Source organism: Leptodactylus fuscus, chromosome 5, assembly GCF_031893055.1.
Source record: "Leptodactylus fuscus isolate aLepFus1 chromosome 5, aLepFus1.hap2, whole genome shotgun sequence".
In the NCBI taxonomy this organism is placed as follows: Eukaryota; Metazoa; Chordata; class Amphibia; order Anura; family Leptodactylidae; genus Leptodactylus; species Leptodactylus fuscus.
The window spans coordinates 16,913,682-16,935,618 of record NC_134269.1 but is presented as its reverse complement, the minus strand read 5'-3'; the positions used below and the strand labels follow the sequence as shown (position 1 = coordinate 16,935,618).

Sequence of the window (21,937 nt, the reverse complement as noted above, 5' to 3'; positions counted from 1 at the left end):
TATTATTATTATTTATTATATAGCACCATTAATTCCATGGTGCTTTACATTTGGGGGTTATCCAATAAGATGAAGACAAAGAATAGCAGATAAAAGCTTTATTGGCAGATCACATTAGTACTATAGTTAAAAGGAGATGGACGAGGGAAGGAAGACCTGAGATTTCCTGATCTTATGGAGGATACCCATAGGTCTGATTTGCTGAATTTTCAGATCCCATGTAGATCCACCAACAATGACATAATAGGAGGATCATTGTCCACTGCCCTTCATCTCACCATTTACGTTTTTCTTTCTGACCAGTTGTGTAGAAGCGCGGCGCCTCCGAGCAGGTTGGACTTTCCATTGAGGTACTGATACAAATAGGATAGAATAATTAATGTGAATTATAGACAATACATCGGCGATTATCGGCAGGCATTCATCATGGATTATCTATGCAAAGATAACACAGAAAGGCTAAAAATATGTTTGTTTTTTAAAGTTTATATCAACTAACTCTTTTGTAGTGTTGACCCAGAGGAAGGCAGAGCAGACCCTACAGGATGTGGTGGAAGCCATTTTCTCCATCCTAGTGATGCTGTGATTTGCTTGGGTGGTAATGTATGTCTTGTATACAGCGAAGTGGCTAATGGTGCAATTATATCTAAGTATAGCATTTATCAGTATCTGATATGGGATGTCCAAGTAAATTCTAGATAATAGAGCAAAAATTCTAGAGAGACATGTGCTGCCCAATGTCAGGGAGCTTGGTCTCAGTCGCAGGTCTTGCAAGAGGATAATGACCCTAAATACAGCTAAAAACACCCAAGTATAGCTAAGAGGAAAACATTGGACTATTCTGTGGCCTTCTATGAGCCCTGACCTAAATCTTATGGAGAATTTATGGAAGGAGCTGAAACATGTCATCTAGAAAAGGCCCCGAGACAACTGGAGCAGTTTGCTCATGAGGGGCCCAAAATATCTGCTGAGAGGTGCAGAATAGAGATGAGTGAACAGTGTTCTATCGAACACATGTTCGATCGGATATCAGGGTGTTCGCCATGTTCGAATCGAATCGAACACCGCGTGGTAAAGTGCGCCAAAATTCGATTCCCCTCCCACCTTCCCTGGCGCCTTTTTTGCACCAATAACAGCGCAGGGGAGGTGGGACAGGAACTACGACACCGGGGGCATTGAAAAAAATTGGAAAAAGTCATTGGCTGCCGAAATCAGGTGACCTCCATTTTAGACGAATAGTGGATTTCAAATCCGGGTCATATGAGAATGTGAACTTTGTGACTATGAGACAGGGATAGCTGTACAGGCAGGGATAGCTAGGGATAACCTTTATTTAGGGGGGAATGAACTTGAACCCTTGTGCACCCTCGGCTCTGCTACATCAGAGCCGAGGGTGCGCTTGAACCCTTGTGCACACTCTGCTTCATCAAGCTAATAGAATGCATTGGCCAGCGCTGATTGGCCAATGCATTCTATTAGCCCGATGAAGTAGAGCTGAATGTGTGTGCTAAGCACACACATTCAGCACTGCTTCATCACGCCAATACAATGCATTAGCCAGTGCTGATTGGCCAGAGTACGGAATTCAGCCAATCAGCGCTGGCTCTGCTGGAGGAGGCGGAGTCTAAGGTCGGACCTGAATGGAGACTGGTGTGGAGCGATCTTAGACTCCGCCTCCTCCAGCAGAGCCAGCGCTGATTGGCCGAATTCCGTACTCTGGCCAATCAGCACTGGCTAATGCATTGTATTGGCGTGATGAAGCAGTGCTGAATGTGTGTGCTTAGCACACACATTCAGCTCTACTTCATCGGGCTAATAGAATGCATTGGCCAATCAGCGCTGGCCAATGCATTCTATTAGCGTGAACTGAGTTTGCACAGGGGTTCTAGTGCACCCTCGGCTCTGCTACATCAGATTGCTACATCTGATGTAGCAGTGCCGAGTGTGCATCAGATGTGTAGTTGAGCAAAACTGACTCAGCACTGCTAAGTCTCTGCATTCGCATAGGAATGCATTGGCCAGCCTTCGGCCAATCAGCGCTGGCTCTGCCGGAGGAGGCGGAGTCTAAGGTCGGACCTGAATGGAGACTGGTGTGGAGCGATCTTAGACTCCGCCTCCTCCAGCAGAGCCAGCGCTGATTGGTCGAGTTCCGTACTCTGGCCAATCAGCACTGGCCAATGCATTTCTATGGGGAAAAGTTAGCTTGCGAAAATCGCAAACTGACAGGGATTTCCATGAAATAAAGTGACTTTTATGCCCCCAGACATGCTTCCCCTGCTGTCCCAGTGTCATTCCAGGGTGTTGGTATCATTTCCTGGGGTGTCATAGTGGACTTGGTGACCCTCCAGACACGAATTTGGGTTTCCCCCTTAACGAGTTTATGTTCCCCATAGACTATAATGGGGTTCGAAACCCATTCGAACACACGAACAGTGAGCGGCTGTTCGAATCGAATTTCGAACCTCGAACATTTTAGTGTTCGCTCATCTCTAGTGCAGAAGTCTGTAATATGGATAATGTCGAGTCTAACAATAGATGGCCAGACAATAGATCACAATGTACTTGTGGACCTTAGAATGGAGATCACTAGATCTTAGTTTTAGGCCACCAGGATGATCTATTTCTGGTTTCAACACAGAAATGGAAACATCGCCTCCTTATAGGTCCATGTTTTAGTGTTTACTTTACAAGTTGTTGTTGGGACCACATAAGAGACTTGTAAGTTTCATCAAATACTATTTGGCAGGACATTGGGGATGGACATCATGTATAAAGAAGACATGGCTGGGGGATAAGGGCAGTAAGTAAATGTTTTTATACCTTGATAAGTCACAATGATTTCAAAATCTGTCCTTGGTAGAATATCCTTCAAGTCCAGTGAATACACGGCCTTCTCCTGAACACCATCTAATGGAGAACAAAACAACATCTATATCATGTCCTGAAAACATTATGCAAAGAGGACCTGCCAACTCTCCTGACATAAGTTCTTGTTATCCTCACGCTATATCAATTTTTGTTCATCTTTTCTTTACATCGTGCCATTCTTTCCAAAAATTTTACAATAAATTGACAATTTGTTGTTACAGTAAAGGGATTCAATCATTAAAATAGATTTTTTTTTCTCCCTAACATGTAATAATAGCCTTAAGAAAGACTATTCTTCTCCTGCCTTAGTCTTCGGTAGATATCCTGGTTTTCTTTGGTATGCTATTGAGTTTTCTCACAGCACTGGGGGCGGTACCCAGCGCTCAAACAGCACTGGGAGTGTCCTAAGTGTTGCGAGAAAACTCTCCAGCGCCGACCTCTGTCTTCTTCTGGCACAGCTCCCTGCAATGTCTTCTTCTATCGGCTTCTTTTGGATTTAAAATTCACGCATGCGCAAGCAAATGTCTGTGGCCATTGTCTTGTGGTCACTTACACAGTATGCTTGAACTAATGGCAGAGCTGACTGAACATGAATGCCATTTAAAGTCAGAAGAAGCCACCGGAAGAAGACAATGCAGGAAGGTGTGCTAGAAGAAGACAGAAGCCGGCGCTGGAGAGTTTTCTCGCAGCGCTGTGGACAATTGAGCACTGAGGACCGCCCCCAGTGCTGTCAGAGAACTCATTATCATACCAAAGAAAACCGGGATATCTACGAAACAGCGGTGCGGAGAAGACTTCTAAACATAGGAAAAGAATAGCCTTACTTAAGACTATTCCTACGTGTTAGGGAGAAAAAAAATTCCATTTTAATGATTGAATACCTTTAAAGAAGCGTGTCCCTCAGTGGCATAACTACCGCCGTAGCAGCAGAGGCGGCTGCCACAAGGCCTGGGACATTAGAGGGCCGGGCGAAAGCTGCTACCGCTGTGTTTTTTTTTTTCTTAATAGGTCGTTACCGGCTAACGGGCACTATTTACTTACCGATCCTGGCAGGGCCGGGATCGGTAAGTGACACCGCAGGCCCCACAAACACTATTCATCTTTTCAGACCCCCGAGTATAATGATTGGAGGCCCGGGAGAGGTAAGAAACATAAAAAACACTGTTACTTACCACTCCATGATCCGGGCAAGCTTCAGGCCTAGTCGTCTGACGTCTCATGACCCCAGCCTGCGTCCCGGGGCATGTGACGTCTGACGTAATTGAAGATGGACTACAGCGGAGGCCGAGAGTGGAGGATTGCAGCGGAGCCGGGAGATAGGTGAGTAAGTGTTTTTTTTATGTTTTTCTTCCCCTGGGTCTCCGATTATTATAGTCTGGGGTCTGAAAAGATCCCAGAGTATAATAATTGTTTATGGGTGTCCACAGTGGGACATAATACTGTGTGCAGGGGCCACTATGGGGCATAATACTGTGTGCAGGGGCCGCTATGGGGCATAATACTATGTGCAGGGGCCTCTATGGGGCATAATACTGTGTGCAGGGGCCTCTATGGGGCATAATACTGTGTACAGGGGCCACTAAGGGACATAATACTGTGTGCAGGGGCCACTATGGGGCATAATATTGTGTTCAGGGGCCACTAAGGGACATAATACTGTGTGCAGGGGCCACTATGGGGGATAATACTGTGTGCAGGGGCCACTATGGGGCATAATAATGTGTACAGGGGTCACTATGGGGGATAATACTGTGTGCAGGGGCCAATAAGGGACATAATACTGTGTGCAGGGGCCAATAAGGGACATAACACTGTGTGCAGGGGCCACTATGGGGGATAATACTGTGTGCAGGGGCCACTATAGGACATAATACTGTGTGCAGGAGCCACTATGGGGCATAATAGTGTGTGCAGGGGCCACTATGGGGGATAATACTGTGTGCAGGGGCCACTATGGGGGATAATACTGTATGCAGGGGCCATTATGGGGCATAATAAAGCACGCAGGAATTTGTAGGAGGGGGTCGGTCGAGGTCTTCGGCGTCGGTGTCAGTCGGGGGGCCCTATGTCAAAAGTTTGCCACGGGGCCCCGCTATTCCTAGTTACGTCGACTGGTGTCCCTAAACATTGTGAGTGTTACTCAGTCAACACAGACTTCACTGTGTAAAATTGTGTAGGGACATACCCTAACTGGTAACTCACTGGAATTACAAGGAACAGCAAGATGTAGTATTCTAAGTCCTCAGGCACATGGGCAATATGGCCCAGAAAATCTGGTCTGTACAGCTGCTGGATTTAAGGCTCCAACCCATTCATGAGACCCAGACTCCGCCCTGTGGCCTGTGCTTGATCATGAGGTAGTATACATCATTCGTTCAAGAAGGTGCAAAGATAAGTGCGTATGTACAGCAAAATGGTAAACAAACCCTTAGCAAAATGAAACAAAATTGCGAATCCCTTTAGTTAGAAATATTCTACCTCCTTGTGAATACAAATCCAATGCAGATCTATGAATCTCTATGGTAACAGACAACAAACAAACCCAATGTGTAGTCGGATCCTATAGTCAGCTCTGTTTGCTGTTGCCGCCACTTCTTGCCACAATGGACTGAGAACAATGGACTTACCTTTACCTTTGGCCTGTGGATCCAGTGTCATTTGTTTTACAATTTTGTTAATACGAATTCCTTCTGGCTGTAAGACAATATAAGGAGGTAAATACATTGTGTCTTAGTGAGTGAGCAATACAGTGATATCTATGTAACTACCAAGATACAACAATGTGATGGTAGAGTTTGGAATGAAGCCTCAAAGATGCCGAGTCTATTATTCTTGTCCCATCTCTATGGAGGGTTCTGATACTTAGTTTGGAATATTCAATATAAAAAGATGATAACAGAGAAGGGGCTAAGGGGGGTATAGGGACAGATTTTAGTTACATCACTACATGTAATACAGAATTAACACATATAGGATAGTAAGTGATCGTAAAGACAGATTGCACCGCACCACTATATAGTATGATGTGAGTAGATCTGAAAAAGAAGACTATTCTATGTGGATATAGGTCTAATAAGTTTATCTAAGACTGCTCATCAAGTATCTGTGTGATTCATACCGTAATATGGTATAACTACTAAGTTTTTTGCAGGCGGATTTTTGCAAAAAAAGGCTCCCATTCACTTCAATGGGAGCCGCTCGCTTTTTTTTTCCCGCTAGCTAACGGGAAAAATAACCGACAAGCCCTATCTTGCCGCAGATGAAAATTTAGAAATTAAAACAAAGTCAGGCTCATGACTTATTCAAAAAGTTTTGGATCCCTCGGATGTCATCCTTTACCTTGATCTTGTCACTTCCATAGTTGTACAGTACGGCTCGGATTTCCACCTGCTTATCTCTCACCACAGAATATGGCATCCTCAAGTCAATGAAGAAATCCTTCATTACCCGGATATTATAAGGTTCGGAAACATAAATGCCTGAATATAGAACAGAAATCGTGTTGGTATCATGACGCTACTTTGAGTCTATTTCACACATTGGTTTAGTCCATGGTTTCTGATCACGACTAGAGATGAGCAAACAGTAAAATATTCGACTATTCGAACCCCATTATAGTCTATGGGGAAAAATGCTTCGTTTCAGGGGATCCCACCATTCGACTCAGGAGAGTCACCAAGTGCACTATGACACCCCAGGAAATGATGCCAACACCTCTGCAATGCAACTGGGACAGCAGGGGGAGCATGTCTGGGGGCATCTAACAAGCCCAAGTCACTGTATTATGTCGGGATCCCTGTCAGCTTGCGATATGCGCAAACTGACTTTTTCCCATAGGAATGCATTGACCAGCGTTGATTGGCCAAATGCCATACAGAGTACGGCATTCAGGCAATCAACGCTGGTTCTGCCGGAGGCTCGTCTGTGAGTAGGCGGAGTCTAAGATCGGATCAGAATGGAGTCTGTTGTGGACCGCTCTTAGACTCCGCCTACACCGGCAAAACCAGGGTTGATTGGCCGAATGCTATAGCATTCGGCCAATCAACGCTGGTCAATGCATTCCTATGCCGAGATGTAGCAGTGCTGGCACTGCTACACCAGAGATTTAGCAGAGCTGAGTGTGCGCTGGTTCAGCTGAACCCTGCTGCACATTCAGCTCTGCTGCATAGGACTGCTACATCGGACACTGCTACATCGGCCAGCACTGCTACAATCAGGCTGTGCGCTCAGCTCAGCTACTCCAGAGATGCAGCCAAGCAGAGCACATGCCCAGCACTGCTACATCTGAGATGAAGCAGAGCTGGCCGTTGGCTGAGCTCGGCTACTCTGGAGTAGCCAAGCTCAGCGCACGGCCCGATGTAGCAGTGCTGGCCAATGTAGCAGTGTCCGATGTAGCAGTCCAATGCAGCAGAACTGAGTGTGCAGCAGGTTCAGCTGAACCCTGCTGCACACTCAGCTCTGCTACATCAGACACTGCTACATCGGCCAGCACTACTACATCGAGCTGTGCGCTCAGGAGAAGGAGTCTAAGATCGGCCCAGAATGGAGACTGCTGTGGACAGCTCTTAGACTCCACCTCCACCGGCAGAACCAACATTGATTGGCCGAATGCTGTAGTCTGTATGGGATTCGACCAATCAACGCTGGTCAATGCATTCCTATGGGAAAAATTCAGCTCACGCACATCGCAAGCTGACAGGATTCCTGACGAGATAGAGCCCCAAAGAGCTGGGTGAGTGACATTCCCCCCTAAATAAAGCTCATCCCTAGCTAACCCTGCCTGTAGATCTGTCTCTGTCTCAGTCACATAGTTCACATTCTCATATTAATCAAATGTTAAACTCACCATTCGTATAAAATGGAAGTCACCTGATTTCGGCCGCTAATTCCTTTTTCAGATTTTTTTCGATGCCTCCGTTGTCGTAGTTCCTGTCCCACCTCCCCCGTACAGTTATTAGTGCAACAAATGCGCCAGGGAAGGTGGGAGGGGATAGGAATTTTTACTGTGTTTGCCTCCTGGTATTCGATTGGAATCGAATACCCCGAACGGCCTGATATTCGATCGAATATCTACTCGATCGAATGGTATTCGCTTATCTCTAATCACGACCTCTATACAAGGCATTCAGCACAGATAAATCAATCTAGTAGATGTGTTAGACGTGAAAAAGTTCATTGTGGTAGCAATGATATGAGCCTATAACACACCAGTAGATTCTGTCATTCCCCCCAGTAGATATTCTTACCATATGGCGCCTTTTTATTGTTAACCCTAAAAGTACCATTTTTCAAAACCGACACGTGTCCCTTTATGTGGGAATGACTTTGAGACGCTATAACTTACACGAGCGATTTTGAGATTGTTTTTTTGTGACACCTTGTACTTCATGTTAGTGGGAAGCACTGATCAATATTTTTGTATTTATTAATAAAAAAACTAAATACGAAATTTGATGGAAATTTGGAAAAAAAAGCAGTTTTCAAAACATGAAATGCTCTTCTTTTCAGACCAATAGTCATACCACCTAAATACATTCCTAAATATTATCTACCATATCTCTGCTTTATATTGTCATCCTCTTTTAAGCATATGGCTTATTGGCAGTCTGTATTATGCTGAATTTCCAGTTCCCATGTAGATCCATCAACAATGACATAATAGGAGGATCATTGGCCACTGCCCTTCATCTCACCATTTGTAGTTCTCTTTCCGACCAGTTGTGTAGAAGCGCGGCGCCTCCGAGCAGCTGGAGGTTCTGATATAAATAGGATAGAGTAATTAATGGGAATTATAGACAATACAGCGGTGTTTGGTCATGGATTAGCTATGCAAGGATAACACAGAAAGGCTAAAAATATATTTGTTTTTTTTAAAGTTTACGTCAACTAACTATTTTGTAGTGTTGACCCAGAAGAAGGCAGAACAGACCCTACAGGATGTGGTGGAAGCCATTTTCTCCATCCTAGTGATGTGGTGATTTCCTTGGGTGGTAAAGTATGTCTTGTATACAGTGAAGTGGCTAATGGTGCAATTATATCTAAGTATAGCATTTATCAGTATCTGTTGTGCAATGTCCAAGGAAATTCCAGTTAATGGAGAAAAAATTTCTAGAGAGAAATATGAGCCCGGGCCTAAATCTTACTGAGCATCTTTGGAACATGGCGTCTGGAAAAGGCCCCTTCACACCCGAGACAACTGCAGCAGTTTGCTAATGAGGAGGCCAAAATCCCTGCTGAGAGGGGCAGAAGTCTCATTGACAGTTACAGGAATCGTCCGATCGCCTCCAAAGGTTGTGCAGCAAAATATTAAAGGGGCTCTATTACTGGGAAAAGTCATTTTTAACTAATCACATCCTTGCATAGCCTTTACAAAGTCTATTCCACACCTACCTTTAGTATATAGATTGCCTCAGTGGTTTCTGAATAAGTCTGTTTTTATTTATATGCTAATTAGACTGGTGCACGATGCATCGTGCACTTCTTTGCTATTGTTTCCTATGGGAGGCTGCTGATGACTCAGCCTCCTGTTTGCACACATATAGAAGATAATAGCAGGGACCAGTGCTGCTGGGAACTTCCTGAACTGGCTGGAGGCTCATTAGCATATGAATAAAAACCAGCTTATTCAGACACCACTGAGGCAATCTACATACTAAAGGTAGGTGTGGAATAGCCTTTCTAAAGCCTATGCAAGGATGTGATTAATTAAAAATGACTTTTCCCAATGATAGAGCCCCTTTAAGTTACGGCAACCGTCATTTCTGTCCAGGCCGTGTCAGGAGGTTTATTATTAAAAAAAATTCTGTTGAAGCAAAAAGCAAAGTCTGACTGTCATTTGTTCATTTTCATAGAATTTCTATTTCTTATTACTTTGGTCAGATTCCAGTTATTTCTGTGACCATTGCGGGGTTTTCTTTCATTAAACGAGGGGGAACAAAGGATTATGAAGATAATCTTGTTTCCCTTAGTCCTAACAGCGGCACAATATGGGGTCTTGTGCCGCTGGTAGGACGACAGGGAACCAACAATTTTGTCCACGTGTGTATACAGTCCACCTCTGCATTTCATAGTCCATAACTTTTTTATTTTAGCAATATTAGTTGTATTTTTAGAAGGAATCATTACAATGGTTTGTATATTTTCTATTGTTGTTTCTAGGGGGGTCTGCCAGACAAAAGCCTACAATTCTTCCATAATTTATGGGGTTTGGTTGTAATGATATTCACACATTGTTATTGAATTAAATAGCAATTGCTTTCAGTGGGTCAATACGATTATGGCAATACCATATGTATTCACAATAGATTTTGTTATGTTTTATGTTCTTTACTAATCAAACAGATTCTGTTTGTTCACAGAGTTATGAGGGGCCTCTTGTTTTTTTAGGGGATAAGCTGTAGATTTTATTTTTTATTTATTTATTTATTTATTTTTTGTTATAAAATTTTATTTTATTTTACTTTTATTCTTCTTACATGTTCCACAGGAAACTTGAACCTGGGATGAGTTGAGACCCTTCTGTATTTATGTATAAAGAAGACATGGCTGGGGGATAAGGGCAGTAAGTAAATGTTTTTATACCTTCATAAGTCACAATGATTTCAAAATCTGTCCTTGGTAGAATATCCTTCAAGTCCAGTGAATACACGGCCTCCTCCTGAACACCATCTATTGGAGAACAAAACATCTATATCATGTCCTGAAAACATCGTGCAAAGCGGACCTGCCAACTCTCCTGACATAAGTTCTTGTTATCCTCACAATATATCAAATTTTGTTCATCTTTTCTTTACATTGTGCCATTCTTTCCCAAAATTTTACAATAAAATGACAATTTGTTGCTAAAGGAATTCAATCATTAAAATATAATTTTTTTCTCCCTAACACGTAAACACGTGTCAGAGTGAGCGCAGTAAAACAGAATCCCATTGACTTCAATGGGTTCGGTCTTACGCGCGCTACACATTGATCTCAATGGGAGGCTTTTTTACCTATTGCTTTCAATGTGTTTCACGCGTATGACATTGAAAGCAATAGGTGAAAAAGCCTCCCATTGAGTAAGACGCGTAAGACTGAACCCATTGACGTCAATGGGACTCTATTTTACTGTGCTCACTCTGACACGTGTTTACTTGTCAGAATGAGTGGAGCGTTACTCCATGTGAATGTAGCCTTAATGTTTATCACTGCCACTGGAGGAGCCATGTACATAAAAAAAAACAAAAACAAAAAAAAAACACTTTACTCACCTCTCCCCAGTCCTTTGTTTTCAGCCGTGGCAGATCTGGTCTTCAGTTTACAGGTCTCCTCATTGATGTCAGCAGTGGTGACCTCTTCACAAACAGCAGCTCACCGCAGTCACATGCCATTTGTGAAGAGGTCACTGCTGAGGCAGTCACCTAGTACAAAATTGGCATCACTGCTGACATCAGTGGGTGGACCTGTAAACTGAAGACCAGACCTGGCCGGAAACACAGGATTGGGGAGAGGTGAGTAAAGTTTTTAATATTCTTGTCCCCCTCAGCACTTCCATTAAACACTGAATCAATATGGCAAACAACCCCTTTAAAGCGTATGTATGCGGCAGCAACCAATTTCCATCTCTCAAAAGTGACTAAAAGGCTACATGTTGCAGAAAGGCTAAAATAGCCTAAAATAGAAAAATTAAACAAAAGTGCAAATACCTTTTTTTAGAAATATTCTACCATATTGTCAATGCAAATCCAAAGTAGATCTATGAATCTCTATGGTAGCAGACAACAAACAAACCCCATGTGTATTCGGATACTATAGTCAGCTCTTACTCTACTCTGTTTGCTGTTGCCGCCACTTCTTGCCACAATGGACTGAGAACAATGGACTTACCTTTACCTTTGGCCTGTGGATCCAGTGTCATTTGTTTTACCATTTTGTTAATACGAATTGCTTCTGGCTGTAAGACAATATAACACAAGACACATAACACATAAGACATTGTGTCTTAGTGAATGAGCAATACAGTGACATCTATGTAACTACCAAGATACAACAATGTGATGGTAGAGTTTGGAATGAAGCCTCAAAGATGCCGAGTCTATTATTCTTGTCCCATCTCTATGGAGGGTTCTGGCATTTGGTTTGGAATAATCAATACAACAAGGTGATAATAGAGAGGGGGCTAAGGGGGTATAGGTACAGATTTTAGTTACATCACTACATGTAATACAGAATTAACACATATAGGAAAGAAAGTGATCGTAAAGACAGATAGCACCGCACCATTATATAGTATGTTGTGAGAATAGATCTGAAAAAGAAGGCTATTCTATGTGGATATAGGTCTAATAAGTTTATATAAGACTGCTCATAAAGTATCAGTAGTTTTACCATATTAGAGTATGTTCACACAGTTTTTTGCAGGCAGATTTTGAAGCAGAAGCCGCCTCAAAATCTGCCTGCAAAAAAGTCTCCCATTCACTTCAATGGGAGCCGCTCGCTTTATTTTCCCGCTAGCTAGTTAGCGGGAAAAAGAAATGACATGCCTTATCTTTTGCTGTGGATGAAAATTTAGAAAGTAAAACAAAGTCAGGCGGGTTCACACCTGCGCCCGGTCTCCACTTTCAGGTTTCCGTCTTCTACTGAGAGAAACTAGACAGGAGATGGAAACCCGTCGGTCAGTTTTCAAACCCAGTCATGAAGGTTTCGCTTCGGAGAGGCAGAAGACGCTCACAGTCGGTCACTTTGCAAACCCATGCAAGTGAATGGGTTTGAAAATTGACCACCGGATTTTCATCTCCTGTGTAGTTTCTCTCGGCAGAAGACGGAAACCCAAAAGCGGAGACCGGGCGTAGGTGTGAACCACCCTCAGACTCATGACTTGTTCAAAAAGTTTTGGCTCCCTCGGATGTCATCCTTTACCTTGATCTTGTCACTTCCATAGTTGTACATTACGGCTCGGATTTCCACCTGCTTATCTCTCACCACAGAATATGGCAGCCTCAAGTGAATGAAGAAATCCTTCATTACTGGGATATTATAAGTTTCAGAAACATAAATGCCTGAATATAGAACAGAAATCGTGTTGGTATCATGACATTACATTGAGTCTATTTCATTCACATTGGTTTATTCCATGGTTTCTGATCACGACCTCTATACAAGGCATTCGGCACAAATAAATCAATCCAGTAGATGTGTTAGCCGCAGTAGACGCCATATTGTGCCTTTTTACTAGGTGCCATAACTGGTTCTTCTTCCAGAAGAAAATTTCCCAAACCCATTTTTTAGAGCCCAATTCAGTTCTGAAGGGAATTATAAAGACCCATATGATAGAAAACCCCCATAAATCACCCCATTCTCGAAACTGCACCCCTCCAATAATTCAAAACAGCATTTGGAAAGTTTGTTAACTCTTTATGCATTTCATGGGAATGAAAACAATATGGAGGTGAAATTTAAATATTTAATTTTTTTTCAAAAATACTTTCAATTAGCCCTAAAATTATTCCGTTCATAAAGGGTTAAAGGAGAAAATTCATTTCACAGCTTGTTATGCAATTTCTCCCGGGCACAGAAATACCCCACATGTGGGTGTAAACTGATGTTTGGGCACATGGCAGTGCATGGAAGGGAAGGAGCGACACTGGGGGTATGAAAATCAGATTTTGCTGGAATAGTTTTCAGGTGCCATGTCTCATTTGCAGAGTCCCTAGAGTACCAAGGCAACGGAAACCCATTAAAAGTGACCCCATTTTGGAATACACAGTGCTGAAAGGAATTTATCCAGAGGTATAGGGAGCATTTTCACCCCACAGCTGTTTAGCAGACTTTATTAAAATTGGGACGTGTAAATTAATAATGACTAAAACATCACTTTATCCCCAGTTTTATTTTTCACATAGGGTTAAAGGAGAAAAAGCCCTCACAGATGGTTAAAGAATTGCTCATGAACACAGCAGTACCCCATATGTAGTCATAATCTGTTGTATGGGGGGAGCTTGAAATGGAAAGAGCACTATTTGGCTTTTGGAGGGCGAATTTTGTTGGAATATTTTTCAGGTGCCAGGTCTCACAGTCCCTAGAGTACCAATACAATAAAGACCCCCAAAACCCTGTTTTGACCCTGTTTGGGAAACTACACCCCTCACAGAATTTATCAGTGAATGGTGTCATCATACAGTGCAGCGCCATTATATTCTGGGTGTCAGTATACTGTGTGGTGCCACTTAGCTGACATTATATGGTGTAGTGGGAACTAGTAAGTCCTCATCACTCTATGTTATAGATTGGAGAATACTGTTACTCAGTAGAAATGGGTAAGGTCAAAGGATATGGCTTATTGGCAGTCTGTATTATGCTGAATTTCCAGATCCCATGTAGATCCATCAACAATGACATAATAGGAGGATCATTGGCCACTGCCCTTCATCTCACCATTTGTAGTTCTCTTTCCGACCAGTTGTGTAGAAGCGCGGCGCCTCCGAGCAGCTGGAGGTCCTGATACAAATAGGATAGAATAATTAATGGGAATTATGGACAATACACCGGCGTTTATCGGCAGGCATTGGTCATAGGCAGAACAGACCCTACAGGATGTGGTGATTTGCTTGGGTGGTAATGTATGCCTTGTATACAGAGTAGTAGGCTAATAGTGCAATTGTATGTAAGTATAGCATTCATCAGTATCTGTTATGTAATGTCCAAGTAAATTCCAGTTAATAGAGCAAAAAAGTAAAACAATCATCATCCACCGCTCTTCATCTCACCTTGTATAGTTTCCTTCGCAGTCAGATGTACAGAGAAGCGGCGCCTCCAAGTACCATGGACTTCACATTCTAATGGGGAGACAAAAGAAGGAAGGATTAATATGTATTACAGACAATACAATGGCCTTTGTGTGACAGACAAGTCATCGATCATCATGTAACAATCACAAGGGATGAAATAAGCCATTTCTGATGTGTACGACCAGATTTATGGTCAGAACTTCTCTCCTGCTTTTTTCCCTCCTCATCTCTTCGTAGTCACATGAGTCTTCCATTTTCTTTTTTTCAGCCCATCATATTCTCACTTTGAACAGTTGTATCAAATTTTTTTCCTTAGGACCTCTCCTACGCTTCTTACTTCCACTACTGATCCCTTACCAATATTTTCTCCTTCAGGACTTGTTCTATTTCTTTTCCCTTCTATGATCATAAAATAAGATAATCCCTTAATTGTCCCACCATGGAGATATTTCAGTATGTCACAGCAGCATAGATAGTCCAATAATATAAAATACAAAAATCTCCCGGGTAGAGGCATTACAGTGACTGTAAGTACAGAGAAAAGATAAAGGAGAGAAGATAGTAGGAGGATATCACAAGTTAATGATCTTCAGTTCTTAGTGTGGAGTGACCTCCGCTTAGCTCAGTGTTGGTTGTACAGCCTGACCGCGGTTGGGAGGAAAGAACTCCGATAGCTTCTTCTCACACTTGGGGTGAAGCAGACGGTCACTTACAGTGCTGCCAAGTACCATCAGGGTCTCATACATGGGGTGGGATTTGTTCTCCCGCATGGAGGTCACCAGGGACAGTGTCCTTCTGTCACCCACCACCTGTACTGGGTTCAGGGGGCTCCCCAGGACAGAGCTGGCCCTTCTAACCAGCCTGCCATGTCTATTTCTGTCCCTGGTTGGTAAGCTACTTCCCAAGCAGGCCACACCGTAGATGGCTGATGCTACTACAGAATGGAAAAAGGCCCTAAGAAGTGGCCCCTGGACTCCGAAGGCCCTCAGCCCCCTGAGCAGGTAGAGTCTGCTGTGGCCCTTTCTGTGCAGCGCCTCCAGGTGATCAGCCCAGTCCAGCTTATTATTGAGGATCACGCCTAGATACTTATAGGTCCTGACTATCTCAATGCATGTCCCCTGGATGAAATATTCTGTAAAATATTTCTGCAATGCCTAACCCTCTTTTATTCCTTATCACATTTTCAAATTCTCATCTTCCAGACGTCTCCATTGATCCTTTCCTCTTCTGAGCTAATGATCTTTCTACACTCTTATAGTCATGGTGTCTCCTCTTCTCTCCTCCTCTATTAACAACTATCCACCCGGACTTGTCTTACATCTCACCCCTCCTCTATTCTTGTTTCTTTTAGGACTCCTTCTACGGCTTTCCCATTATAGCTCGCTCCTTATGTCACTTGACTCTCTTCTTCACATCAAATCTTTCAGTGAAAAAAAACATCAAAACAGAGCTTTTTTTGTAGAATAAAATACGTTTTCTTAGTGACATGCGAAGAGATCCGTCACCTGATCTCTGATGGGTTGTTGTTTGGAAACTTGTTTGCAAGGCCAAGCCGGCGTCATAAAACACCCCCATACTATCGGCACCACTTCCCGGGGAGCAGCCAAGGTCTGATTTCTCCACCGAATCCCTCACCTAGATAGGAACAGTAGTGAAAAGCAGACAGATAGGTTTGACCCTGATAGAGATCATTTGCTACACTTTGGTGTCTCATGTGGTGTACTATAAACTTCTCACCTTCTTTTGGGAGATCTTAAATTCGCTGTTGACTCTTTTGTCTATGGCCATGAGCGCCACCTTGGCCTTGTGATCTGCTTGCGGTTGCAGTTTCATGGTAGAACCAGGGCTTTGGACTTTGTTGTCTTGTTCTGTTTTACCCGTCACTGACCGCTGTGCCAAGATATAACATCAGTATATTAGCAGACATTCTACATATATGGCAGGTGGTAACATTAGGTTTCATTCAGTATAAAGATGATCTGTCTAGTCTCTTTTACTACCTTATACGTCTTATCTCTAGTTCTTAATCTCTATAGATTATAAAAACAGCAACTAACAACATTTATATTCCAAATATGAGTCCTCACCGTTTCCATGCTCAAATCTGTTACATCCATCGAGATAGAATCTGAGACAATCTCAATTCCATTAATGTAATATCCAACTATACGGAAGGATGGGAGTAATTCTTCTCTGATGGGGAGAGACATGGTGACCAATTTCTGACCCTGCTGCCGAGGTTGTCTACCCACTTTCTGTATTTGGCCTTTGTTCATGATCTAAAAGAATGAAAACAGTAGATAGAAAGTCAAACTTGGGTCAAACAGAAGAGATTTATCATCTTTCAGCTCTAACAGTGATGTAGCCATAGGATTCATGATGATACAATAACTTCTACAGCCACTTCCCGATTCTGATAGAATATTATATATTGTAAGACCGCGAGACTTCTCCTTGCTAGATCCAAATACAACATTCTACAATATCTATTAAGAAATACTCTGGAAATTTTACCATGAAAAAGTCAAGTCGTTGTGGAAAATATGGAAACTGTTTACCAGGTAGGTGATGTGTTGTATCTGGTTCTCGTCAGCCATGCTGGTATTGGGAATATTGAAATTTACAGTGAGATCATCTCCAGGTTTGACTTCTGTGGCAGAGATACCGATGTGCAGGTAATTTCCATCTGGCTGATAAGCATTGGCTGTCATTGTTGCAGTTGCTTGCTGAGTAGGTGGGAGCGCAGGATGTGATGTCCTCACCTGGAATCAGAAGAGATTGGAAGAATACAGAGGATACAGATGTGACAGGACTTAACCGATCTCCAGTTTAGATATCAAATGCAATTAGACAATAAGCCCATCCATTATAACAGGAAATGGTAGCAAAAGTCTTGAAAGGCTGCAGTTCACAACCCTCATCACCACCTCCACAAAGTAGCTTTACATAGTCATAAATACAATAGCTATCATTAGAGATGAGTGAGTAGTACTCAATCGAGTAGGTATTCGATCGAATACTACAGTATTTGAAATACTCGTACTCGATCGAGTACCACTCGCTATTCGAATGTAAAAGTTTGATGCAGAACAAGCATTGATTGGGCGAATGCTATACAGTCGACCAATCAATGCTGGTTCTTCTCTTACCTTTAGAAGTCTTCTCCGTGCAGCTTCCCCGCAGCGTCTTCCGGGTCTTCATTCACTCTGCCAGGCATCGGGCCTGGGCAGAGCCGACTGCGCATGTCTGCTTGTAGTGCGGGCATGCATAGTCGGATCTGCCTAGGCCCGATGCCTGGAAGAGTGAATGAAGAGCCAGAAGACGCCGCAGGGACGCTGCAAGGAGAAGACTGCACGGAGGATCCAGCCCGACCCTCACTCGTGGACTTGGTAAGTATAATTTGATCGAATGTTGCCTACCCCTGAAACAAGCATTTTCCCCCCCATAGACTATAATAGGGTTCGATATTCGATTCGAGTAGTCAAATATTGAGGGGCTACTCGAAACGAATATCGAACCTCGAACATTTTACTGTTCGCTCATCTCTAGCTATCATATCTCTTTATCAAGAAATCAGGTTACATCTAGAAAAGCTGCTTAAGGCTAAGGCCCCACATTGTGGCACACAGCTAAAAAGCCACCGTGTTGCCCCTAGGTTTTATTAGAAACCAAAACTGAAAAATTCAAGACAAATCTGGTTTATTTTCACTATCAATGACACAGAAATGCTGATAGAAAATCAGAAGTTACACTTTAAGGTGATTAGAAGATCTCAATATACGGCTGATCACAGGTTGTACTGCTGGGATCTCTAGAGATCAGCTGTGATCTTTGAGGAACCTTGAGACCAAGTGTTGGGATCCTTTGAAACAGTGGCGGATCCAGGGTTTGCGGGGCCCTGGGCAATTGACTTTGGCGGGGCCCTACTTACTGGGGGGTCTCGCACTTGTAACCTGTACTTCCCAACTGTTGAAGACTAGAAAGAGGGAATAAAACGTGCGGCGCGCGCAGCAAATTAGGCCCTGCCCACTTTTATGTTGACTCCGCCCATTCTCATTCATTTTTCATGTGATTCCACACAGTATAATCCTCCTACAGTCACCCGTAAATTATATGTCCCCCCTCCATCTCTCCCCCATTTTCATATACACCTTTCATCTACCCCTAGTTTCATGTCCCCCCCCTCTATCTCTGTCCCCAGATTCATGCCATTATCCCCCTTTATCTGCCCACAGTTTCATGTCCCCCCGTCTCTGCCCCAGTGTCATGCCATTCTCCCCCCTTCATCTGCCCCAGTGTCATGCCGTTCTCCCCCCTTCATCTGCCCTAATGTCATGCCATTCTCCCCCCCTTCATCTGCCCCAGTGTCATGCTGTTCTCCCCCTTCATCTGCCCCATTATCATGCCATTCTCCCCCCTTCATCTGCCTCAGTGTCATGCCGTTCTCCCCCCTTCATTTGCCCCAGTGTCATGCCGTTCTCTCCCCCTTCATTTGCCCCAGTGTCATGCCGTTCTCCCCCTCTTCATCTGCCCCAGTGTCATGCCATTCTCCCCCCTTCATCTGCCCCAGTGTCATGCTGTTCTCCCCCTCCATCTGCCCCAGTGTCATGCCATTCTCCCCCTCCATCTGCCCCAGTGTCATGCCATTCTCCCCCCTTCATCTGCCCCAGTGTCATGCCATTCTCCCCCCTTCATCTGCCCCAGTGTCATGCCATTCTCCCCCTCCATCTGCCCCAGTGTCAAGCTGTTCTCCCCCCCTCCATCTGCCCCAGTATCATGCCATTCTCCCCCCTTCATCTGCCCCAGTGTCATGCCGTTCTCCCCCCTCCATCTGCCCCAGTGTCATGCCGTTCTCTCCCCCTTCATTTGCCCCAGTGTCATGCCGTTCTCCCCCCCTCCATCTGCCCCAGTGTCATGCCATTCTCCCCCCTTCATCTGCCCCAGTGTCATGCCATTCTCCCCCTTTCATCTGCCCCAGTGTCATGCCATTCTCCCCCCTTCATCTGCCCCAGTGTCATTCCGTTCTCTCCCCCTTCATTTGCCCCAGGGTCATGCCGTTCTCTCCCCCTTCATTTGCCCCAGTGTCATGCCGTTCTCCCCCCCTCCATCTGCCCCAGTGTCATGCTGTTCTCCCCCCCTCCATCTGCCCCAGTGTCATGCCGTTCTCTCCCCCTCCATCTGCCCCAGTGTCATGCTGTTCTCCCCCCCTCCATCTGCCCCAGTGTCATGCCGTTCTCTCCCCCTCCATCTGCCCCAGTGTCATGCTGTTCTCCCCCCTCTATCTGCCCCAGTGTCATGCCGTTCTCCCTCCGTTCATCTGCCCCAGCATCCTACTGTTCTCTCCCCCTCCATCTAACCCAGTGTCATGCTGTTCTCACACACATACGCACGCACACACACACTCATCTTTCCTCATTCCCCCGCAGCTCTCTCCCTCATACACATATTATAGCCGCGATGTGATGACGTCATCACATCGCGGCTACAAATGCCGGAGCTCAGCGTTAAAGCAGGAGCTGAGCTGTGACAGCTCCTGCTTTAAACGCCTATGTATTCAGCTCATCGGGACCGGGTCGGGACATTGCGACCGGGACCATTTTGTTAGGCGCGGGGCCCCGGGCGGTTGCCCAGCTCGCCCGGCCCTGGATCCGCCCCTGCTTTGAAACATCTCTAAATAAAACACTGCACGATACACATTGAGATCTATAGTATATCCATGTTATGCTTGGTGTCCTGTGTTCTCCAGAGCATGAACCACACTGAGATATTATCTGCTATGACTTATCTATTTGCTCAGATACTCACAGTAATTTGCAGGGCTTTCATATTGGACCCAGTGTTGAGTGTCAGCCTGGTTGTCCCCTCCGGTCCGGTTATACCCTCCACCTCTCCTGGTTCAGCCACCACTGGGACTCGATTTGCTGGAGAACCATCAGGGTTTGTCACAAATACCTTTGGACAAAAAATAGATCTATACCGTGATCCATATTTATTATTGTGGATATGACATACACGTGGCACCGCTTGGCACATCTAGTTTGAGCAACAGATTTCTTAACTTGATAGACATGTGGGTGTGGCTTCTCAGAAAAAATGGGTTGTGGTTTAAATGTGTCATAAAACTCTGGTTCAAAGTAAGTCAGGGCTCGTTCACATCTGCGCCCGGCACTCCGTTCTGCAGGTTTCCGTTTCCTGCATAAAACAGAGCAGGAGACGGAAACCTGCAGGAGTCTCTCACCCATTCATTTGAATGGGTGAGAAAGCAGTCCGGCCGTGAGCGGCGGTGAGCGTTTTACGCTCTCCGCCGCGAAACAGGGTTTTTTGCTTTGGAAAGCAAATGTATCTTCCATACCAGCAACCCATTTCGGGATTACATCAGCTGGTATGGAAGATACATAGATGATCTGTTGCTTGTTTGGCACGGAAACGTTGACTTGGTGCCCAAATTCGTGGAATATGTGAATGACAATCAGTTCAATCTCAGATTCACACACAAAATAGAAAAAATTTCCATTGATTTCTTGGATATTAATCTGGTGGGAGATGCGGATAAGGGCGTAGTTCACACTAGCCTTTTCCGCAAGAAAGAAGCGGGTAATACATTATTGCACGCAAAAAGTTCCCATCCAGTTCACACCATGCGTGCATTGCCAGTAGGAGAATATGTGCGACTCAGGAGAGCATGTAGTGACGACACCACCTATGAATCACAATCGAAGGATTTTTTCAAACGTTTAAAACAAAGGGGCTATTCTAATTGGTCAATAAATCGAGCTAGAAGAATAGTTGAAAAAATGGATAGAAAAACCCTACTGTCATCTAAAAAAACTAAACAGAAATCTTTTACAACTAGCGATATCAATCTGCATTTTTCAACTAGGTTCAGTACAGATTACAATGAGGTAATAAAAATATTTAAAAAGAAAATGGGTATATTACACCAGGATGATACACTAAGCACTTTACTTACAGGAGGTGTGAAATTTATTTCTAGGAAAGGAAAAACAATAGGTAATTATCTGTCACCTAGTCTATACACAGACAAAAGTAAACCCAGCTCAGAAACTTGGCTACATGTCAAGGGTTTTTACAAGTGCGGTATGAATAGGTGCCAAGTTTGTAGGTATGTAGAAAAAACATCTATATTTAAAAATTCTTCCAACACCTTGACATTTCATATAGATGGTTTCATGAACTGCACTACAGACCATGTAGTATATATGGTCATGTGCACGGCATGTAACGTCTACTATGTGGGAAGTACTATCAGATCATTGAAATCCAGGATTTCTGAACATGTGCAG

The 21,937-nt window shown here is 44.0% G+C and overlaps 1 protein-coding gene across 1 annotated transcript in view; it reads right to left on the bottom strand.

Moving 5' to 3' along the window:
- Positions 1-252: 252 nt before the first annotated feature.
- The window catches only part of LOC142204435 (A.superbus venom factor 1-like), a 47,462-nt gene continuing 25,777 nt past the window's right edge, over positions 253-21,937 (bottom strand). The window contains 15 exon segments of the mRNA XM_075275747.1: positions 253-353; positions 2,821-2,907; positions 5,496-5,562; positions 6,208-6,347; positions 8,562-8,624; positions 10,450-10,536; positions 11,734-11,800; positions 12,766-12,905; positions 14,281-14,343; positions 14,613-14,681; positions 16,106-16,268; positions 16,371-16,523; positions 16,721-16,912; positions 17,192-17,395; positions 20,439-20,585. Of these exon segments, the coding sequence (XP_075131848.1) occupies positions 253-353; positions 2,821-2,907; positions 5,496-5,562; positions 6,208-6,347; positions 8,562-8,624; positions 10,450-10,536; positions 11,734-11,800; positions 12,766-12,905; positions 14,281-14,343; positions 14,613-14,681; positions 16,106-16,268; positions 16,371-16,523; positions 16,721-16,912; positions 17,192-17,395; positions 20,439-20,585 (1,743 nt within the window).